The sequence below is a fragment of the Gorilla gorilla genome, chromosome 11 (genome assembly GCF_029281585.2).
Source record: "Gorilla gorilla gorilla isolate KB3781 chromosome 11, NHGRI_mGorGor1-v2.1_pri, whole genome shotgun sequence".
NCBI lineage: Eukaryota > Metazoa > Chordata > Mammalia > Primates > Hominidae > Gorilla > Gorilla gorilla.
Window position 1 is genome coordinate 51,168,175 of NC_073235.2, and position 23,698 is coordinate 51,191,872.

The window sequence follows — 23,698 nt, forward strand, 5'->3', positions numbered from 1 at the left end:
CTGTGAATAAAGGCAGTTTTACTTCTTCCTCTCTCAGTCTGGATGTTTATTCCCTCCGTTTTTTTGACTCCCCACTGCCTTCCTTTTGTCTGATGATTACACTGACTAGAAACTCCAGTACAATATTAAATAGAACAGTTGAGAATGGCCATCCTGAGAAAAATAGTTAGTATTTCACTTCTGTGTGATGTTAGTTGTAGTTTTTTTTGTAATGCCCTTTATCAGATTGAAGACATTCTCCTGTGGTTCTGGTTTTCTGTGAATTTTTGGAATGGATGTTGGCTTTTGTCAAATGCTTTTTCTGTATCTGTAGAGATGATCATACAGTTTTTTTTTTTTTTTGGTTGTTGTTGTTGTTTTGAGACGGAGTCTCACTCTGTTGCCCAGGCTGGAGTGGTGCAGTAGCATGATCTCGGCTCACCACAACCTCTGCCTCCCAGGTTCAAGCGATTCTCCTGCTTCAGTCTCCCAAGTAGCTGGGACTACAGGCACACGCCACCATGCCTAGCTAATTTTTGTATTTTTAGTAGAGACAGTCTTTCACTATGTTGGCCTGGCTGGTTTCGAACTCCTGTCCATGTGATCCACCTGCCTCGGCCTCCCAAAGTGCTGGCATTAAAGGTGTGAGCCACCACGCCTGGTCTCAGTTTTTTATTTTATTTATTTTTTAAAGCTTATTAATATGGTAAGTTACATTTATTTTGAATGTAAGTCAATCCTGCCTTTCTGGAATAAGCCCCATTTGGTCATGTATTATCCTTTTAATGTATTATTGGATTCTATTTGCTACATTTTTGTTTAGAGTGATTGCATTTCAGTTCATAAATACATATTTGTCTGTAGTTTTCTTTCCTTCCAATATCTTTTTCTGGTTTTAGGATCAGAATCATACTGGCCTCGTGGAATGAGTTGGGAAGTATTCCTCCCTCGTCAGTATTTTGGAAAAAATTGTGTAGAGTTGGTATTGTTTTTCTCCTTAAATATTTGGTAACATTCACCAGTGAAGCCATCTGTTTCTGGAGTATTCTTTGTGTGAACTTTTAAAGTTCAGTTTCTTTAATACATATAAGGCTAACAGTTTCTTCCCAAGTGAGCTTTGATTGTTTCTTTCAAGGAATTTGTCCTTTTCAGCTAGTTGTTGAATTTATTGTCATGAAGTTCAGATATTCTCTGGAGTGATATTACCTCTTGTTTGTGATATTGGTCATTTGTGTCTTCTCACTTTTTTTTCCCCCTAATCTGGCTAGAGGTTTATCAATTTTATGAATTTTCTTAAAGAATTAGCTTTTGGTTTTATTGATCTTTCTCTGTTGATTTTCTGTTTTATATTTTATTGATTTCTACTATGATCTTATGTCCTTTCTTTCTTAGAGTTTATTTTGTTCTTCCAGGTTTTTAGGGTAAATGCTGAGACCTTTTTCTGTTTTAATACAGGTGTTTAGTGCTGCAAATTTTTTTCCTGTGTGCTGCTTTATTACATCTTACATCCTGTTGTATTTTCATTTAGTTCAAAATAGTTTCTAATTTATTTCTCTTTTGATTTCTTCTTTGAGCCATAGGTTATTTAGAAGTGTGTTATTTGATTTTCATCTCTTGTGGTGTTTCAACCATTTACATTTAATATGATTTTTAGTAAGGTTAGGTTTGACTCTGTCATCTTACTAGTAGTTTCTTCTGGTTTTGTTCCCCTCTCCCTCTTTTTCTGCCACCTTTTGGATTGAATATTTTTAATGAGTCTCTTTTAATATCCATTGAATATTATACTGTTGGGTGCTGGATATTTTTGTATTCCTATAAATGTCCTTGAGCTTTGTTCTGGGATGCGGTTAAGTTACTTGTAAAGGCTGGGCACAGTGGTTCACGCTTGTAATCCCAGCACTTTGAAAGGGCAAGGTGGGAGGATTGCTTGAGGTCAGGAGTTTGAGACCAGCCTGGGCAACATGGCAAGACCCTGTCTCTACAAAAGAGAAATTTAAGAAATTAGCCAGGTGTGATGGTGCAAACCTGTTGTCCCAGTTACTCGTGAGGCTGAGGCAGGAGGATCACTTGAGCCCAGGAGATCGAGGCTGCAGTGCGCAGTGTTGGCACCAAAACAATCATCCAAAAGAGTTTGAGGGACTAGTGCCTGTTCCTAGCAAGACTGGAAAAACCTCAAAATTTGTAAAGTTACTTGTAAATAGTTTGATACCGTTAGGTTTTGCTCTTTTAATTTGTTAGGGAGTCTGAAGCACTGATCATTCTTGGGTTAATTATTCTCCACTACTGAATCAGTATTTTTTGCTGAGTACTCTATCCAATGCCCTTTAAATTTTGAGGTTTTTCAGTCTTGTTAGGAACAGGCATTGTGTTCCCTCAGACTCTTTTGGATGGTTGTTTCTCCAGCCTCGGGTAGTTTCTTCACACAGCTGTGCTGATCAGTAGTACACTGCTAAGTACTCCAGGGAACCCTCTTTAGAGCTCCTGGGTTCTTTCTCCGTGCAGTTCTTTTCCTCTTTGGTACTCTGTCCTATGAACCTTAGCTGCCTTGGTCTTCTGAACTCTGGCTCAACTCTTGAAGTCTACTGAGCTTCATGAAGCCTTCTGCCTCAGTTTATTCTCTTGCTCCATACTCTGGGAACTAACTACTGAGGCAGCCATAGGACTTACCTCATTTGTTTTCCTTCTCTTAAAGATCACTGGCCTTCATTGCCTGCTGTCCATTGTCTTAAAACCCATTGTTTTATTACTTTGTCGGGGTATTTTGCTGGTTGCGTCAGGTGGAAGGGTGAATTTGGTCCATGTTAACTCTTTTGTTTTTAAGTTTTAAAATTGAGAGACAATTCATATAATGTAAAATTCTGTATTTGAAAGTATTCAAGTAAGTGTTTTTTAGTATATTCACAATGTTGTACAACCATTACCACTATATTGTTTCAAAACATTTCTATCAGCCCCAAAAGAAATCTCTTACCCGTTAATATGGGTTCATTTACAAGATAGGATTAATTTTTTGTTTCTTTTTGTATTCCCCATTGGGTTCTTTCTTCCAAATCCCTGTTGATTTTAATTTTTTATTTTTTGAGCATGTCAAACGTGGTTCTAAAATTTGGAATTCTACAAACGGTATGCTTAGAAAAATTTCCTCTCCCCTCCTCTCCCTTGTCTATTCTCTCTCCTCTTCCCTGTCCCCTCCCTTCCCCTCGGTCTCACTCTGCTGCCCAGGCTAGGGTACAGTGGCAAGATTTCTGCAGCTTCAACTTCCAGGCTCAAGCAATCCTCCCACCTCAGCCTCCCAAGTAGCTGGCACGTGCCACCTATTTTTGTTTATTTTTTGTAGAGACTAGACATCAGTATGTTGCCCAGGCTTGTCTTGAACTCCTAGGCTAAGCAGTCTTCCTTCCTCATCTTCTGAAAGTGCTGGGATTACCGTGTGAGCCACTGCACCCAGCCCCTATTCTTTCTCATTCTTAACTAATACATGAACAATTTTTATGATGGTTTCTTGGGTACTTGGGAAGGAGGGGCCATTTGGGCATAAAGTCTGATATATAGGTGTAAGATCAACCTTATTAAGTTGCTTAGGTGTTCACTTGATTTGTTTTATGCTGATAGTGGTATATTAAAGTTTGCTGTTATTAGTGTGTTTTTATTTATTGGTACTTGCATATCTGGTAGTTTTTGCTTCATAAAATGTTTGCTTCATTACTTGCTGTAAAAGTAATCATAAATGCTAAATCTCTGTTGTGGATTGTGATTTTTTTTTTTTTGTAGCATTAAAAAGTCATCTTTTTGGCTGGGCATGATGGCTCATGCCTGTAATCCCAGCACTTTGGGAGGCCGAGGCAGGCGGATCACTTGAGATCAGGAGTTTGAGACTGGCCTGGCCAACGTGGTGAAACCCTGTCTCTACTAAAAATATAAAAATTAGCCAGGCATGGTGGTGTGCACCTGTAATCCCAGCTGCTCGGGAGGCTGAGGCAGGAGAATTGCCTGAACCTGGGAGGTGGGGGTTTCAGCGAGCTGAGATTGTGCAACTGCATTCCAGCCTGGGCAACAGAGCAAGACCCCGTCCCCCCCAAAAAAGTCATCTTTTCTATGGTCATATTTAATTTTCTTTGGCTTAAATTCTACTTGTCTTGTATTAGGATCTGCTTGCATTTCTTATTGTCTCCATTTACCTGGTAAACTTTTGTCCATCCCTTTATTTTTACCCTTTGTTAACCATCTTTGAGTAAGCTCACAAAAATTCAGCTTATTCTATTTTTTCCTCTTCCTCCTTGCATTTTTAGTTGCATTATTTTCATTTAGAGGAGGAATTTTTTTTTTTTTGGTGTACAGTGTATAGTTGAGCCTTGGATTACAAGCCAAATTGAAAACCTTTTTGTTTTAGTAGGTGAGTTAAATTCATTCACATTTGTTGATGTGCCTGAATATGTATGGGATATTGGCCTATAGTTTTCTTAAAGTATCTTTGAGTTTGAGAAGGATTTGTGTCCATCCTTCTTGAAATGTTTGGTAAAATTCTCCAGTGAAGCCATCTGGTCCTAGGCTTTTCTTTGTTGAGAGGTGTTTTGATTACTGACTCAGTCTTCTTAATTATAAAAAGTACTTAAAAGTAAGTCTTATAATTGTTATATATTACTGGTGAATTAACTCATTTGTCTTTATGTATCTTTATGTCGTTTGATGGTTTTTGACTAAAGTCTCTTTTGTCTGATGGAAGTATGGACATCTCTGCTTTCTTTTGGTTACCATTTACATGGAATATCTTTTTCCATCTTTTCACTTTCAGGCTATGTTTGTCCTTATGTCTAAAGTGAATCTCTTGTAGATAGCATGTGGTCGGAGTGTTTTTGTTTTTCACGCCATTCATCTACTCTATCTCTCACATGCTGACTTCCCTTTGTGCTTCGTTGATTTTGTTTTTTATAGTGACATACTTTTATTTCTTTCATTAATTTTCTTGAAGGTATTTGTGGTGTGATTATCGTGGGGATTACATAAAACATCTTACAGTGGCAACAGTCTAAAAACTTAAAAGCAATTTATTTTTGTATACAAAAACTATGCCTTTTGCTCACCACTGCTTAATATTATAGTGTCAAAATTATATTTTTTGTGTTTTGTATGCATTAACATAGTTTTTTAAAAATGTTTTTGTCTTTTAAGTTGTATACCAGAAATTAAAATAATTTGCATACCACCATTACAGTAGTATAGGTTGTCTATTTGCCTATATATTTACTTTTACCTAAGTTTTATATTTTTGCGTGGTTTCTTGTTGTTGTCTAGCATCCTTTTGTTTCAGCTTGAAGGACTCCCTTTAGCAATTTTTATAGGAAGGGTCAGTAGCGATGAACTCCCTCAGTTTTTACTTATCTGGGAGGTTTTTATTTGTCTTTCATTTTTGAAGAACATTTTGTCAGATATATCATTCTGTTCTGACAGTTTTTTTCTCTTAGTCCTTTGGATATATTACCCTGTTTCCTGAGCTGTAACGTTTCTGCTGAGAAATGCACTGATAAATCTATGAGCTATCCCTTGTACATGACAAGTTGTTTTTCTCTTACTTTCAAGATTCTCTGTCTTTGACTTTTGACAACTTGATTATAATTATTATAATGTTTCTCAGTGTGTGTGTTGTTGGGCTATTCTAGTTGGAGTCCTTTGAGCTTCCTGAATTTGGATGTCCATTTCCTTAATTGGATTTGGGAAATTTTTGCCATTATTTCTTCAAATAAGCTCTCTGTCCCTTCTCTCTCTAACCTTCTTAAGCTCCTTTAATGTGTATATTGGTCCACTTGATTGTATCCCATAAGTCCCTTAGGGTTTCTTCACATTTCTTCATTCTTTATATTCCTCTGACTCAAAAATTTCAAATGACTTGTATTTGAATTCACTGATGATTCGCTCTGTTTGATAAGTCTGCTGTTGAACCTCTCTATTAATGTTTCCAATTAAGTTATCATATTCTTCAACTTCAGAAGTTCTGTTGGATCTTTTAAAAACTAATCTATGTCTTTATTTTCATTTTATACATTAATCATTTTTCTTATTTATTTATTTATTGAGACAGAGTCTCACTCTGTCACCCAGGCTGGAGTGCAGTGGTGCGATCTCGGCTCACTGCAGCCTCTGCCTCTTGGGTTCCAGTGATTCTCATGCCTCAGCCTCCCAAGCATCTGGGATTACAGGTGCGCATCACCACGCCTGGCTAATATTTTTGTATTTTCAGTAGAGATGGGGTTTTGCCGTGTTGGTCAGGCTGGTCTCAAACTCCTGACCTCAAGTGATCTGCTGGCCTTGGCCTCCCAAAGTGCTGGGATTACAGGCGTGAGCCACCACGCCTGGCTTTCTGATTTTATTTACTTGTCTATCATTGTTCTCTTATAGTACATTGATCCTCTTTAAGACAGTTATTTTGAATTTTTTATTAGATAATTCATAGATCTTTTGGGTTGTTTTCTTGATTTAGTTTCCTGCTTTGTTGGGCTGTTTGCCTGCTTCTTTGCGTTCTTTATTTTTTGCCATGACTGGTGCATTTGAAAAAACAGGCATCTCTCCCAGTCTTTACAAACTGGTTTTGTCTAAGAGAAGACCTTTGCAGATCAGTCCAGCTAGAGATTCTGGAGATGCATCTTTGTTGTACGTGTAATTTCTCAATTAGAGAGGTTTGCTAGTTTCTTTCTCAGGTGTTTGTAGTCTCTTGCTCCCTCTTGTCTCTGTGTGTGGTACTGCAGATTCTCTGGTGCTGCAGCAAGCCACTGAGTTCTTTTGTTCTCTGCAGTCTCCAGGTTTCCAAAGTATGTTGGTTAAGTCAGTGCTTCAAGTCAGGAAGACAGAATTAGTCCCTTCTACATTCCACCAGATGGTCAGAATATTGGATGCATTTTCCACTCTTCCATTTCCTTCCAAAGGGAAAAGCCATGAACTGGACACTTTTTCCTCATCACACCAAGTTGTGCTGTTTTCTACCTGCTGTGGTGCAGGTTCTCTGGTGCTACACAAAGTTGCTGAGCCCAATTCTGTTCTCAGTGGACCCCAGGTATCCAAAGTATACCAGTCCATCAGGCAGACTCCTGAAAAGCCAGAATGTTGGACATACGTTTCACTCTTCTCTTTCTCTCCTGAGGAAGAAGCCATAAGCCATAAGTTGTGCTTTTTCTCCCAATAGTGTTGATGTGTGCTGGCTTGGGGGAAGGGCTTATGGCCTTTTAAACCCATTTCAATGCACGTGTTCCTGGCTTTGATCTTGCCTGGGGTACTGCAATTTCTCAACTGGTTTCTGGATTTCTCAAGGCTTTTCGGACTGTATATTGTACAGTGTGTGTTTGTGTGGGAACGAGGTATGGGGCTTACTCATCCTCCATCTTGCTCCCTTCACTGGTATGTAACTTCGTAGTCTTTTGTTCCTAGAAGGTTTTCTTGGAATATAGTTTTAAATATTAGTTCTGTTGCATTGTTTTGTTCTTTAGGAACTCTACATGACTGTCATTCCTTCCTTGCCTGTTGCACATTCTGCTTACCACCTTCTGTCTTACTCATTTTATTTCTCTATTTATCTAATTTTCATTCAATTGGGTATTTGACCAGCTTTATGCAGCACACTTAAAGGTTTTGTGGGACATAATTTTCATTGGGCTTCTAATAATTGTAGTCTTTATTTTTGAGATTTTTTTCCCCTTTTCTTCCATTTATGAGTAAATTTCTTTCTGGGTCTTCCTACCTCTGCCTTTTATGTTCTTATTTTTGGAGATTTTCAGATTTCAGGTGATTTTTAAAATTTTTCGTATCCCTAAATGCTACTTTTGAGTATATTAGGTTTGGAGCATTTTTCTTGAACATTTCTTTTTTCTCCCCTCCCCAGAGTGAGAGTTGTTCAACAGTAGAGATATAGCTGAATCTTGTCTTCTCATTTTAAGATAATTGAATAGATTTATTAAATTTTCTTCTGTTCATTTTTTTAGATTTGAGGTATTCACAACATTCTTAGTTTAATGGTACCCTCTTCTATCTGTGTAAAATGATGGGCTTTCAACAAGTAGGCAAGGAAGTGCTTTTTTCATTCTAACTCTTTCTAGCTGGTGTTCATAAATCCCTATCATGTCTGGTTTTCTGTGGGACAGATGGGTCCAGTATTTATCCTCTCTCCTGCTCTTTTCAATTTTAGTTTCCCAGAATTTTACGGCACTCTTGTGCTGATGGCTTATCTCATTCTTTTTGTCATTGTGGCTTTATACGTTTTTTTAGTCCATTACTAATAAGCTTACATTATAAGGTGGTAGATAGAGTATATAAGTATAGGCATTCAGTCAGCTATCTTTAGTTGGGAGTTTTAAAATAGCAATGAATAATCTTTGGCTATGTATGTAACCTAATTCAGTGGATAAATCCTGAAAGCCAGGAAGTTGGGGCATGAACTTGGTAAGATGGAAAAGCGCCAGACAAGGATTCAAATTTCATTCTTGCTGATTTCTACCAGTGTGGCCATAGAACCTTAGTTCATTCGTCCCCAAAAGAAAAACAACAACAACAACAACATACTTCTTCTCTGCATCTTGGTACTCATTGTGTATGACTAAAAGTCATGAATTACTTAGTTTTTTTTCTTTTAAAGTCTGTTTTATTTACCATGTAATTTCATGTTTTCAGGGGAAAATAAAAAGTAGAAAGTGTATAATGTCTTTACAGAAACTCAGAAAAATGCTCAAGCGTAATTATAGTAGGTTTCAAAAAGATTTTTCAGAATGTCAGAGTAGCTATAAGAAGTGATTTTGTGTATCTTGGTGGAGAGGTGTATCTAGGTTTCAAAAAGATTTTTCAGAATGTCAAAGTACCTATAAGAAGTGATTTTGTGTATCTTGGTGAAGAGATGTTTCAATTAAAATGCAGTATTTTTATAACATTAAAAAACTTTATTTTATAACAATAATATAATTAAAAAGTAATACAGATCTACTACAGAAGATTTAGAAAATACAGAGGGCACACAGAAAAAAATAACAATCACTTAATTAGTTAGCATTTTGTGGTATATTCTATTCATCTAGGCTCCTTTCTCTACATATATATGTATTTATATTTGCTCATGTTATTTTATGACCTGCTTGTTTACTTCATATCCTAGTTGTTTTTTTAAGTGGAGATCTAAAGTTATGTTGTTTTTTTACTGCTGCCTAAGCAAGAGTTCAGTCTTATGTGTAATAGTGTAATTTACATAAGTAATTCCCTGTTTATTGACATTTAGGTGCTCTCTCTCTCTCTCTGTCTCTCTTTTTGTCTTATAAACAGTGCCATGATGACCATTTTTATATAGCCATTATTACCCACTTTTTTTGGGGGGGGAGGTGAATTCCATAAACAGAGTTGGTGGATCAAAGGGATACCTTTTTAAAGGAAAGGAAATCAAGTAGTGCCTGTGCTTGAGTTTAGTTATTTTTAAAAGCCTAGTAACCTACCAAAGTATAATGCTGCATGTAACAATGTAACAAGGAATTGATATTACCTCTGTCTACCCTTTCCCCAAAAAAGACAAACCAAAACTGTGGTACCTACTTCCAGGATTCTACATGTTTACAACTAGTCACGTTTATTATACGAAGCACAGTCCTCTAAAACGTTTACTGTATTTTCTTCTGGTTTTTTGGTTTGAGAGACTGTCTCATAATCTGGTGAAAGAAATGAAGATGAGATTTATTTTTAGAGCTAAATTTGGTCTATAAGTTAAATTGAGGGAGGATGTCATGATCTGGCTCCTTAATTTCTGGCTTCAGCTCTGTCATCTGCCAACTCTCTTAACAAGAAGAGAGTCATCTGTGATCTGTTTAAAAATTTTCTCATTTATGAAATTAAAATAAGGCCAGCATGCTGGCTTATGCTTGAAATCCCAACACTTTGGGAAGCTGAGGCAGGATAATTGCTTAAGGCCAGGAGTTCAAGACCAACTTGGGCAACATAGTGAGACTCCATCTCTATAAAAAATTTTAAAAATTATGTAGGTTTGGTGGTATGCACTTGTATTCCCAGCTACTTGGGAGGCTAAGGCAGTATGTCCGGAATTGGTGGGTTCTTGGTCTCATTGACTTCAAGAATGAAGCTGTGGACCCTCGCGGTGAGTGTTACAGTTCTTAAAGGTGGTGTGTCCGGAGTTTGTTCCTTGTGATGTTCAGATGTGTTCGGAGTTTCTTCCTTCTGGTGGGTTCGTGGTCTCGCTGGCTCAGGAGTGAAGCTGCAGACCTTTGCGGTGAGTGTTACAGCTCTTAAGGCGGCGCGTCTGGAGTTGTTTCTTCCTCCCGGTGGGCTTGTGGTCTCGCTGGCTTCAGGAGTGAAGCTGCAGACCTTCGCGGTGAGTTTTATAGCTCATAAAGGCAGTGTGGACCCAAAGAGTGAGCAGTAGCAAGATTTATTGCAAAGAGCGAAAGAACAAAGCTTCCACAGTGTGGAAGGGGACCCAAGTGGGTTGCCACTGCTGGCTCCCACAGCCTGCTTTTATTCTCTTATCTGGCCCCACCCACATCCTGCTGATTGGTAGAGCTGAGTGGTCTGTTTTGACAGGGCGCTCATTGGTGCGTTTACAATCCCTGAGCTAGACACAAAGGTTCTCCACGGTCCCCACCAGAGTAGCTAGATACAGAGTGTTGATTGGTGCATTCACAAACCTTGAGCTAGACACAGGGTGCTGATTGGTGTGTTTACAAACCTTGAGCTAGATACAGAGTGCTGATTGGTGTATTTACAATCCCTGAGCTAGACACAAAGGTTCTCCACGTCCCCACCAGACTCAGAAGCCCAGCTGGCTTCACCCAATGGATCCCGCACCAGGGCTGCAGATGGAGCTGCCTGCTAGTCCCACGCCTTGCACCCGCATTCCTCAGCCCTTGGATGGTTGATGGGACTGGGTGCCGTGGAGCAGGGGGTGGCGCTTGTTGAGGAGGCTTGGGCTGCGCAGGAGCCCATGGAGGGAATGGGAGGCTTAGGCATGGTGGGCTGCAGGTCCCGAGCCCTGCCACGCGGGAAGGCAGCTAAGGCCCGGCGAGAAATCGAGCGCAGCACTGGTGGGCTGGCACTGCTGGGGGACCCAGTACACCCTCCGCAGCCGCTGGCCCAGGTGCTAAGCCCCTCATTGCCCGGGGCCGGCTGCTCCGAATGCAGGGCCCACCAAGCCCACGCCCACCTGGAACTCCAGCTGGCCCGCAAGCGCTGCATGCAGCCCCGGTGCCCGCTCGTGCCTCTCCCTCCACACCTCCGTGCAAGCTGAGGGAGCGGGTTCCAGCCTTGGCCAGCCCAGAAAGGGGCTCCCACAGTATAGCAGTGGGCTGAAGGGCTCCTCAAGTGCCGCCAAAGTGGGAGCCCAGGCAGAGGTGGCGCCAAGAGCGAGCGAGGGCTGTGAGGACTGCCAGCACGCTGTCACCTCTCAGCGGGAAGACCACTTGAGCCTAGGAATTTGAAGTTACAATGCACTGTGACCATGCCACAGCACCCCAGCCTGGGTGACAGAGTGAGACCCTGTCACTAAAACAAAATAATATTGAATCCTCATATATTAAAGATGTATTTTGATAACTGGATCTAAAAATGTTTTGTACTTTGGGGAAAGTGAAGTATGTATCCAAAGAATTGCTTTAAATATATATGCTGCCATTTAGCTCAGTTTCTTCTTATTTACCCATATCTGTAGATCATCAGCATTACCAGGACAGGTTTTTCATCTTTATACTAACACTCTTCTCTAGTAAGGATGGAGTGAAGAACCCTGGAATTAGTCTTGAAATTTGATTCTCTTGTAAAATGATGCCATAACTAAGAGCAAATCACCTGTTTCTTGAGTCTTATTTATAAAATAATTTAAATATCTACCAATATATCCCAAGATTGTGAGGACCTAATAAGCACATGATTGCAGAGGCTCTCTGAGAACTGTAAAACATTACATAACTGCAAGGTGACATTGTATATTTCATCACTTTCTGTGACCAGCAAGGTGAGATGTAAGAAAAGTATAGGAGAACATGGGCTTAAATCATTAGAAATTACTGATTCCAGCCTTGGCTTCCTAGTTCCTTGATGTTGTTTGTTGTTGTAGGTGTGTGGCTCTCACTGTCTTAGCGCAAAAGTTTGTTTTTTGAGAGAGAGAGGGTCTTGCTCTATCTCCCAGGCTGGAGTGCCGTGTTGCAGTCACAGCTCACTGCAGCCTCCCATTCCTGCGCTCAAGTGATCCTCCTGTCTCAGCCTCCAAAATAACTAGCACCACTGATGTGAGCCACCACATCCAGCTAATTTTTATTTTTTTAATAGAGAATCATAGTCTCACCATGTTGCCCAGGGTGGTCTCGATCTCCTAAGCTGAAGCGATCCTCCTGTCTTGCCTCCCAAAGTGTTGGGATTATAGACATAAGCCACTGCTCCTGGCAAAAGTTTTTACTACTAATAGATTCTAACTAAATTTGTAGTAATACTTGAATGGGAAAATGTATTTGGTGTTCCAACTTGGGATTCTGCCCTATTAAGAAAAACATATTTCTGCCTGGCACTGGAAGCCCTTTTCTCAAGCCTTTTTTTTTTTTTTTTTTTAAATGTTTCTGGACCTTTGTTCATTTTGGACATAATGTTTTCTCTGCCTCGCTTATTTATTTCTTCTTTTGCCCTGCTAAATCCCTATTGATCCTAAAAGTCAATAGTTTAGATTTTACTTTCTTTGGGCATATTTCCCTAACCTTCCAAGATGAGTGGTTTGACTAGTTGAGATTGGACATGCTTGTGAAGTTCAAACATGATTGCATACTTCATTATCTCTCTCTGACTAGGTAAGTTTCTTAATGGCAGAGACTGTTTCTCATTCAACAGTTCTCAATAACAGGATAATATCCGGTGTTTAATAGGTGTTCTCAAGTGTATAGAAATGATGCCTACTGATAAATAATTTTTAATTCATGCATTGTAGCATATTCAGCCATCTAGTTTCGTTTACTCTAGTGCACTTCTATATCTCGAGGCTGGATATTTATTTCGTTTGGAGGTTGATAAATGTTCACTTAGAAAGCCTCTGTGGTGCTTAAGGACCCTGAAATATTTGTTGAGCCAACTTGGTCACTATAAACATAGAATGAAATTGACAGAGAAATTGATGGCATTGAGGTAAGATGAGTCATATATTCTAGACCTGAGTGAAGAAATAAGAGCTATAAGGGAATCTGATGAAGAAAATGGAAAGGTCAAGAAGCTGGAGATTTTCATGAATTTGAAGACTAGGCATAGTGAGTGAGAAGATATGTGTGAACTCAGGGAATAGGAAGTAGAAGTTGTATTCAGAAGAGGACCAGTATATAAAGAAACAAAAGCATAAAACAGTATGCTGTTACTGGGGAATAGCAAGAAGGTTGCTGTAATTTTAGAGAAGGATATTTGGGAGAGGTATGGTGCTAGAATGATAATAGGTTGGACTGCTTCAGATGAGACATGTTTGTCAAGCTCAAAAAATGAGACTTTATCCTGTAGATGGTGGGCAACTTGCCTTTTTCTTTAGTATGTTGTAGAAGCTCCATGAGCTTATGGTGTGCCAGGCATTGGGGACAAAGTGGTAGATGCAAAACAGACACATTGTCTTGCCCCACAGTCCAGTGGAAGGAGGAGGCAGAAATCACATGGTTACAAAAACAGATATAAACGTCCACGTCTGAGAAGCCTATGCTGGAAAGGTGTGTGTTTCTGAGAACTGATAAAAGAGATTTTTTTTTTTTCCACTTAGGATGGTCAGATTTCACTGAAGACGTGACATTTTAAATGTGGACCAGAAGGGTTTACTCAGGAGAAATAGGGGTTTGTTATTGGGGGAGGGGGCTGTGTGGAGAATGGCAGGTAGGAGAAATAGTAATTCATGTTGCTGTTTCAGAGTTTACAAATCTCTCAAAGGCTACATTTGTTTAATTTTGTTACAGGCAGTAAGACCTTATCAAAACACAAACGGGTAGTTTGAATATATTAGGGTTTTCTTAAAAACAGTTTTGACTGCGAACGACAATAAAAAACATTTTACAAACGTATATGACTGAAATAACTTTTTACATTCAGTACTCTCTGATTTTTTTTCTTTTCTTTAAAAAAAATTGCTGACTATGACCTATTAGTGGGTGCAGTTTGAAAAACATGGGGTAAAATGACCGGTTAGGTTTGTTTGTTTGTTTGTTTCTTTCTTTCTTTCTTTTTTAATAATACTTTAAGTTCTAGGGTACATGTGCACAACATGCAGGTTTGTTACATAGGTATACATGTGCCATGTTGGTTTGCTGCACCTATTAACTCGTCATTTACATTAGGTATTTCTCCTAATGCTATCCCTCCCCCTACCCCCTACCCCACGACAGGCCCCCGGGGTGTGATGTTCCCCACCTTGTGTCCAAGTGTTCTCATTATTCAGTTCCCACCTATGAGTGAGAACATGCGGTGTTTGGTTTTTTGTCCTTGTGATAGTTTGCTCAGAATGATGGTGTCCAGCTGCATCCATGTCCCAGCAAAGGAAATGAACTCATCCTTTTTTATGGCTGCATAGTATTCTATGGTGTATATGTGCCACATTTTCTTAATCCAGTCTGTCATTCATGGACATTTGGGTTGGTTCCAAGTCTTTGCTATTGTGAATAGTGCCGCAGTAAACATATGTGTGCATGTGTCTTTATAGTAGCATGATTTATAATCCTTTGGGTATATACCCAGTAATGGGATGGCTGGGTCAAATGGTATTTCTAGTTCTAGATCCTTGAGGAATCATCACACTGTCTTCCACAATGGTTGAACTGATTTACACTCCCACCAACAGTGTAAAAGCATTCCTATTTCTCCACATCTTCTCTGCCTTGTCATTTTATGTTTATAAAATTATTATCAGTATTCATAAGCCTTTATCTCCACTAATTAATGAGTAGTGTTTTTGACCTGTGGTTACTGGGGTGCACTGAGTGCACACCAAAACCCTTGTTCAGTTTTAAAACTAAATATGTTTTGAAAACTCTCCAATACATAATCTTATTATTGTATAGAGTTTTTTTTGGGAGGAAAGTTGCAGAGAGTCGAGTTACTCATATACCTCAGTTTTGTGGTACGTTGTTACCGTTGGTTTCTACAAGGGCCTTCTCTTTTCCTCTCCTCCCCTCCTCTCACTGTATTTTCATTTTTATTATGGAATTATTAAGCATACACAAATATAATGAATCTCCATGTGGTCATCTTCTGCAGTTAATCACATATGGCCAATCGTGTTTTGTCTCTGACACTGCAGTCCAATACGGCCTGAATTTGAAAGGGTATTGCAAGACTCCTCTCTGGTTTCCTTTATTTATTCTGTTCTCTCTCTCTTTGCTACTCCCATTCTTTTCTCTACCCTCTCAGGCAACCAACTAATATATTTAATGTGTCTCTTTTGGCAAAATCCATACTGTTTTATGTACATTTGCTTTTAATTTATAGAAATCACATGTTATATCGGATTCTGTTTCTTACAAGTTTTCTGAATTAACACTGCTTTTTTTTTTCCTTATTCACAAAATATATCACAAGAATCTTAAAAAATTTTTTTTTAATTTCAATAGCTTTGGGGAAACAGGTGGTGTTTGCTTGCTTGGAAAAGTACTTTAGTAGTGATTTCTGAGATTTTGGTGCACCCATCACCTGAGCAGTGCACACTGTACCCAGTGTCTAGTCTTTTATCCCTTAATCCCCTCTCATCCTTCCTGCCGAGTGTCCAAAGTCCATTATATCATTTTTTTTTGAGATGGAGTCTTGCTGTGTTGCCCAGGCTGGAGTGCAGTGGCATGATCTCGGCTCACTGCAACCTCCACCTCCCGGGTTCAAGCGATTCTTCTGCCTCAGCCTCCCAAGTAGCTGGGACTACAGTCATGCACCACCACTGCTGGCTAATTTTTGTAATTTTAGTAGAGACAGGGTTTCACCGTGTTAGCCAGGATTGTCTCAATCTCCTGATCTCATGATCCACCCACCTCAGCCTCCCAAAATGCTGGGATTACAGCTGTGAGCCACCACACCTGGCCCATTATATCATTCTTATGCCTTTGCATCCTCATAGCTTAGCTCCCGCTTATAAATAATAACGTGATGTTTGGTTTTCCATTCCCGAGTTACTTCATTTAGAATAATGGTCTTCAGCTCTATCCAGGTTGCTGCAAATGCCATTATTTCATTCCTTTTTATGCCTGAGTAGTATTCCATGGTATATATACACCACATTCACTCCTTAGTTGTTGAGCATTTAGGCTGGTTTCATATTTTTGCAATTGCAAATTGTACTGCTGTAAACGCGTACAAGTGTCTTTTTCATATAATGACTTCTTTTCTTTCCTTTGGGTGGATACCCGGTAGTGGGATTACTGGATCAAATCTACTTTTAGTTCTTTAAGGAATCTCCATACTGTTTTTCCATAGAGGTTGTACTAGTTTACATTCCCACCAGCAGTGTAAAAGTGTTCCTTTTTACCACATCCACACCAACATCATTACTTTTTAATTTTTAAATTATGGCCATTCTTGCAGGAGTAAGGTGGTATCTCATTGCAGTTTTGATTTGCATTTCACTGACGATTAGTGATGTTGAGCATTTTTTCATTGTTTGTTGGCCATTTATGTATCTTCTTTTGAGAATTGTCCATTCATGTCCTTTGCCCACTTTTTGATGGGATTGTTTTTTTTCTTGCTGATTTGTTTGAGTTCCTTGTAGATTCTGAATATTAGTTCTTTGTTAGATGCATAGTTTGCAAATATTTTGTCCCACTCTGTGGGTTGTCTCTTCGCCCTGCTGATTATTTCTTTTGCTGTGCAGAATCTTTAGTTTAATTAGGTCCCATCTATTTATCTTTGTTGCATTTGCGTTTGGGTTCTTGGTCATGAACTCGTTGCCTAAGCCCATGTCTAGAAGAGTTTTTCCGATGTTATGTTCTAGAATTTTTATGGTTTCAGGTCAGTTGATTTTTGTATAAGGTGAAAGCTGAGGATCCAACTTGATTCTTCTACACGTAACAGTGCTTCTAAGATGCATCACATTGTATATGCATCTGGACTGTTGATACCAACTGTTTAGTAATATTCATGATGAGCATCTACCACATTTGACTTCCCTACTGTCCCACTCATAGATACCCACGTTGCCTCAAACTTTCCTCTACAGCAGATGCCATTTCAGTGAACCCCTATGCCTACTTACATACCTGCGTGAGGTTTTCTTTGGGTTATACAGTCAAGACAGGAGTTGCTAGTTCACAGATTATGCAGATTCAGTTTGAGTAATTAATCACGTTGCTCTCTGGAATGGTAGAAAGTCTGTGCTTCCATAGTCATACATGCAGGAATTTGTATCATATCCTTGCCAACACTTGGCATTATTTTAGTTTTTTATTTTTGCCAGCCTAATCAGTATAAATCGTCTCATAAAATTTTTTAAACTTGTGTTTTTCTGATTACTAATGAATTTGCACATCTCTTCACATACTTGTTAGCCTTTTGGGTTTTCTCTTCTGTAATTTGCCTATTTATATCTTTTACCCATTTTTCCTTTAGGGTTACTTTTCCTGTTAATTTGCAGGAGTTTCTTATATATTCTTGATAGTAATCATTTATAGGTTTTAGACATTTAAAATAACATACTATTTTGTCATAAATTTATTAACTTTGTGGTGTCCTTTATTGAACAAAAATTTTTAATTTTAATATAATAGATTTCATTGAGTGTTTTTTGCTTTATTGTTCGTACTTCTGAAATTTTAAGAAGTTCTCTGCTCTTATAGTAGAAAGATATTTCCCTTTGTTTTCTTCTGTCTATGGTTTTATTTAGCATGTTTAGATATATACAGACATTGTAGGTTTGGTTCCAAGCCATCACAATAAAGCGAGTAACACTAAATAAAGCAAGTTACATGAATATTTTGGTTTCACAGTGCATATAAAAGTTATGCTGGCTGGGCAAGGTGGCTCACGCCTGTAATCCCAGCACTTTGGGAGGATGAGGTGGGCAGATCACGAGGTCAGGAGATCCAGACCATCCTGGCTAACACGGTGAAACACCGTCTCTACTAAAAATACAAAAAAATTAGCCGGGTGTGGTGGCGGGAGCCTGTAGTCCCAGCTACTCAGGAAGCTAAGGCAGGAGAATGGCGTGAGCTCCGCTTCGGGGGGCAGAGCCTGCAGTGAGCCGAGATTGCGCCACTGCACTCCAGCCTGGGCGACAGAGCGAGATTCCATCTCAAAAAATAAAAATAAAAAAATAGAAGTTATGCTTATACTATACTGTGGTCTATTACGTATGCACTAGCACTGTGTCTAAAATATATACATTCCTTAATTTTAAAATGCCCTATTGCTAAAAAATGGTTGCTAACGGTCATCTGGGCTTTCGGTTATTCACAATCTTTTTACTGTTGGAGGGTCTTGCCTTGATGTTAATGGCTAGACCGATCAGGGTAATGTTTGCTAAAAGTTAGGTGGCTGTGGAAGTTTCTTATAATAAGACAATAGTGAAGTTTGCTGCATCAGTTGACTCTTTCATGAAAGAATTTGTTGTAGCATGTGATGCTGTTTGATAACATTTTACTCACAGTAGAACTTTTTTCAAAATTGCATTCTCAAACCCTGCTCCTGCTTATCAACTTTGTATAATGTTCCGAATCCTTTGTTGTCAGTTCAGCAATGTTCACAACATCTTCACCTGCAGTAAATTCCATCTCAAGAAACCACTTCCTCCTCATCCATAAGAAACAACTCCTCATCTGTTCAAGTTTTATGAAATTGCCACAATTTGGTCACATAATATTCTGAACAGGCTCCACTTCTAATTCTAGTTTTCTTGCCATTTCCACTACATCTTCAGTTACTTCCTTTACTGAAGTCTTGAACTCCTCAAAGTCATCCATGAGGATTAGAATTCCCTTCTTTCAAACTCCTGTTAATGTGGGCATTTTGACCTCTTTCTATGAATCATGAATGTTCTTAATGACATCTACAATAGTGAATCCTTTTCAGAAGGTTTTCAGTTTACTTTGCTCAGATCCATCAGAGGAATTTATGGCAGCTATTGCCTTACAAAATGGATTTCTTAAATAAAAACTTGAAAGTCAAAATTACTTTTAATCCATGGACTGCAGAATGAATATTGTCTTAGCAGGCATGAAAATAGCATTAATCTCCTTGTTCATCGCCATCAGACTTCTTGGGTGACCATATGCATTGTTGGGTAGTTGTATTTTAAAATAATTTTTTTTTCCCTGAGCAGTAGCCCTCAACAGTTAGCTTAGAATATTTATTAAACCTGTAGAGCACAGGCAGAGTAGATTTAGCATATTCTTGAGGGCCTTAGGATTTTTGGAATGGTAAATGAGCATTGACTACAATTAACATTACCAGCTGATTAGCCCCTAACAGGAGAGTCAGTCTGTTCTTTGAAGCTTTGAAACCAGGCATTGACTTTTCCTCTCTAGCTATAAAAGTCCTAGATGGCATCTTCTACCAGTAGAAGGCTACTTCATCTACATTGAAAATCTATTATTCAGTGTAGCCACCTTCATCAATGATCTTAACTAGATCTTCTGGATCACTTGTGATGTTTCTCCATCAGCACTTGCTGCCTCACCTTGCGCTTTTATGTTATGGAGATGGATTTTTGCCTTCAACCTCATGAGTCAATCTCTGGCATCTTCTAACTTTTTTCCTGTAGCTTTTTCAGCTCTCTCAGCCTTCATAGAATTGAAATGCCTTGCCCTGGATTAGGCTTTGGCTTATGGGAATGTTGTGGCTGGTTTGACATTGACCACTGACCAGACCACTGAAACTTTCTCTGTCTCAGCAATAAGGCTGTTTTGCTTCGTTATTATTTGTGTGTTCGCTAGAGTGGCGCTTAGTGAGCTTAAAAAGGAGCAGAAAATGTGGCTTTATAATATTTTGTGATTTCTAGTAGGCAGGTCTCCGTTCTCATGCCACATTTTCTGCTTCTTTTTAAGTTTACTTAGCTATTCCTAGACTTCTGTTCCTTAGCCAAATTTCATGGCATTTTTCTTAAATATGCTTTCTTGATTTAACTTATTCTGACAAAATGCCAAAGAGATGCTGACTATGATGTAGTATAGATGATTATTTGGGGAAAAGCAGGTATGAATTGATTGGATCTGACAAAACGATGCTGCTTGTGGGAGTCCCAATAGCTGCCCTGGCTTACTGTTCACTTGTCTATGGCATAGAAGCTTGTTTGCCCACTTCCTCATATTGTGTTTCTTTTCTTTCCCATTTGTTTTTATGTCTCTGTCTCTGCTTTCTTTAACGGTAATTACTGGCAGAAGATCATGAAATTAATTATTTTCTTATTATTTGGTATCTATCCCCCTCTATCATCTTGCCTTCCCTTTAAAGTACTAGTTATAATCAAATAATCTACTGTGTATTTTGCATAGAATGGACCTTCAGTTTAATTTTATTTATGTCCTGCTGAACGAAACTTTTCTTTTTGGATCACTGCACTAATTCCTTTTGTATAATAACATTTCACATACCCTAAAGGCTTGAATGAAATTAAGACCTTCTAATTTCCAAAAAAATGGTGTAGTATCTTAGGATTAAGAATTTTGGCTTTGCAAGACTTGGAACCAACCCAAATGTCCAATAATGATAGACTGGATTAAGAAAATGTGGCACATATACACCATGGAATACTATGCAGCCATAAAAAATGATGAGCTCATGTCCTTTGTAGGGACATGGATGAAGCTGGAAACCATCATTCTCAGCAAACTATTGCAAGGGCAAAAAACCAAACACCGCATGTGCTCACTCATAGGTGGGAATCGAACAATGAGAACACATGGACACAGGAAGGGGAACATCACACATACCGGGGCCTGTTGTGGAATGGGGGGAGGGGGGATGGATAGCATTAGGAGATATACCTAATGCTAAATGATGAGTTAATGGGTGCAGCACACCAACGTGGCACATGTATACATATGTAACAAACCTGCACGTTGTACACATGTACCCTAAAACTTAAAGTATAATAATAATAAAATTTAAAAAAAAAGAATTTTGGCTTTGCATATGTATGTATATCCTGAATTGTATTTCTGTTTTGTTACTTAGAACTGTTTGACCTCAACAACTTACAAAACATCCTTATGCCTCAGTTTCTTTATATGCATTTTGCATAGCCTGACATGTAGGAATCCAGTAAAGATTTCATTTATTCATTCAGTTAATGTATGTTAAGCAGCTTCTATATTTTGGCCATTGTACTAGGCATTAGGGATAAGAAATTAACAAAACAAGCAAAAATCATTACCTTCTTGGAACTTACTTTATGCTAGGGGGAGAGGGGCAGTAAACAAATGAGATCTTTACTATGATGTTGCAAAGTGGTATGGAGGAAAGTAAAACAGGAAAGGTATGGAGGAAAGTAAAACAGGGAAGGAATGCTAGAGGAGGAGTACTCTTTTAGATTAGAAAAAAAAGTCACGGAAGGCCTCTCTGCTAAGATAAGACTGGAAGCAATTTTGAAAGCAGACCGTTTGGATATATAGAAACAGCAACATCAGTGTGGCTAGAATTAAAGATTGGAGAAGAGAGAGGTTGGAAATGAGATAAGAGAGATGCAGAGTCTTGTAGGTCATTGAGTGAAATTTTTTTTTTTTGAGACGGAATCTCGCTGTGTCGCCCAGGCTGGAGTCCAGTGGCGTGATCTCGGCTCACTGCAACCTCTGCCTCCTGGGTTCACGCCATTCTCCTGCCTCAGCCTACTGAGTAGCTGGGACTACAGGCGCCCGCCACTACGCCTGGCTAATTTTTTTTGTATTTTTAGTAGAGACGGGGTTTCACTGTGTTAGCCAGGATGGTTTCGATCTTCTGACCTTTTGATCCACCCATCTTGGCCTCCCAAAGTGCTGGGATTACAGGCATGAGCCACCACCCAGCCATTGAGTGATTTTTAACCTTTACTCTGAATAGGATGGAGATCAGAAATCCTTTATGGGATGGGTGGCATGACACAATTTACCTTCCAAAAGGTAAAACTGTTTTATTGGGAATGGGCCATTGTGGGGGAAGGGAGGAAGGAGGGAAAATTCTATTTAGGAGGCTATTTCAGTAAGTTGTGGAAGTAATGAAGTGATTAGAAACTGGATATATGTTATAGGAACTGTTCATTTAACCTTTATTTAAAAATATTTTCTGCCCTGGTAGTAATAAAACTTGTTGAACATAATTTTATCTTTCTTTGAAATATTCAGAATTTTGTACTGTTAAAGTTTGAAGTAATAAATGCAGAAGATACTTAAAATCTGTGATACAAATTTATTTCCTATAATTTGGAATTTTTCTTTCATCTGGTAGTGGTGACAAACACCTCAATTAATCTAGCAAACAGATTAATTTTTTGTAATTGAAATTTTATATTCTAGTTTCTGAGTATATATTTAATTTTGTTTAAAAAAATTCTACTTACAAAAATTGTAATAATCTAAGGTGTTATCAGTATGAGACACGAGTATTAAGAGAGAATGATGACAATGTAACTGTAGGTCTTTGGCAAAGGAACTATTTATAATTGATTCTTAAAGCACTTTGTGATTGTTAAACAAAGTAACTTTTATATAAAATTATGCATTGATTAATATTACTAAAACAACTTACGTTGCCTACTTTACATTTTCCAGGAACATCATTTACAGCGAGCAATTTCAGCACAGCAAGTGTTTAGAGAAAAAAAAGAGAGCATGGTCATTCCTGTTCCTGAGGCAGAGAGCAACGTCAACTATTACAATCGCTTGTACAAAGGAGAGTTTAAACAGCCAAAACAGTTCATTCATATTCAGCGTAAGTTTGTTAATTCATTGTTTTCTGTTTGTACTTCAAATTTATCAACCAGTGGAAATCTTTTCTTTTGCCTAAGGAAATTCTAATTTTTTAACTCATACACACTGATTAATAGATATGTTAAACATTACAGAATAAAATCCCTCTGTGCTTACCTCTGAATTTGGAAATCATTTTGAGTTTTAAGTAACATTTGGAACATTTGATATTTATGTAGTATAGGATTTTGTATAGCACTTATACTTTATTACATAGCTAAAAGGTGGTGGATTACTATACCCAAATGAGATTTCCTTCTTTTTTTTTCTTTGAGACAGAGTCTCTCTGTTACCCAGGCTGGAGTGCAGTGGCATGATCTTGGCTCACTGCAACCTCTGCCTTCTGGGTTTAAGTGATTCTCCTGCTTCAGCCTCCTGAGTAGTTGGGATTACAGGCGTGTGCCACCACACCCAGCTGATGTTTGTATTTTTAGCAGAGATGGGATTTCGTCTTGTTGGCCAGGCTGGTCTCAAACTTCTGACCTCAGTTGATCCGCCCACCTCGGCCTCCCAGAGTGCTGGGATTACAGGTGTGAGCTACCGCGCCCACCTGAGATTTACTTTTAAAGGTCCAGTGGCCCTAATGCCCAGGAGTAGTCTTCTGAAATTTTTCAGAATCAAATCTAATGCCTTTACTTTCATATAGTTTTTATTAAAGAATTCTGTGTAGTTCTGCCTCCTTAATACTCTTACTTTTCTCCCACTGTTAGTATTTAAATGATCACCACCTCTAGCGTGAAGACTTTTAACAATCTCCTGTTATATTTACTGTCCTGTATCTCCTGTCCCTATACTCTTCGAATCTAGCTTCTCTCCACAAAGAACTTCTAGAG

The 23,698-nt window shown here is 38.7% G+C and overlaps 1 protein-coding gene across 2 annotated transcripts in view; it reads left to right on the forward strand.

Moving 5' to 3' along the window:
- The window catches only part of EPC2 (enhancer of polycomb homolog 2), a 143,041-nt gene that overhangs the window by 23,111 nt on the left and 96,232 nt on the right, over positions 1-23,698 (forward strand). For both annotated transcript variants that reach the window (XM_004032631.5, XM_019022780.3), the window contains exon 2: positions 22,668-22,827. In XM_004032631.5, coding sequence (XP_004032679.1) covers positions 22,668-22,827 — 160 coding nt within the window. The remainder of the gene's footprint in view (positions 1-22,667; positions 22,828-23,698) is intronic.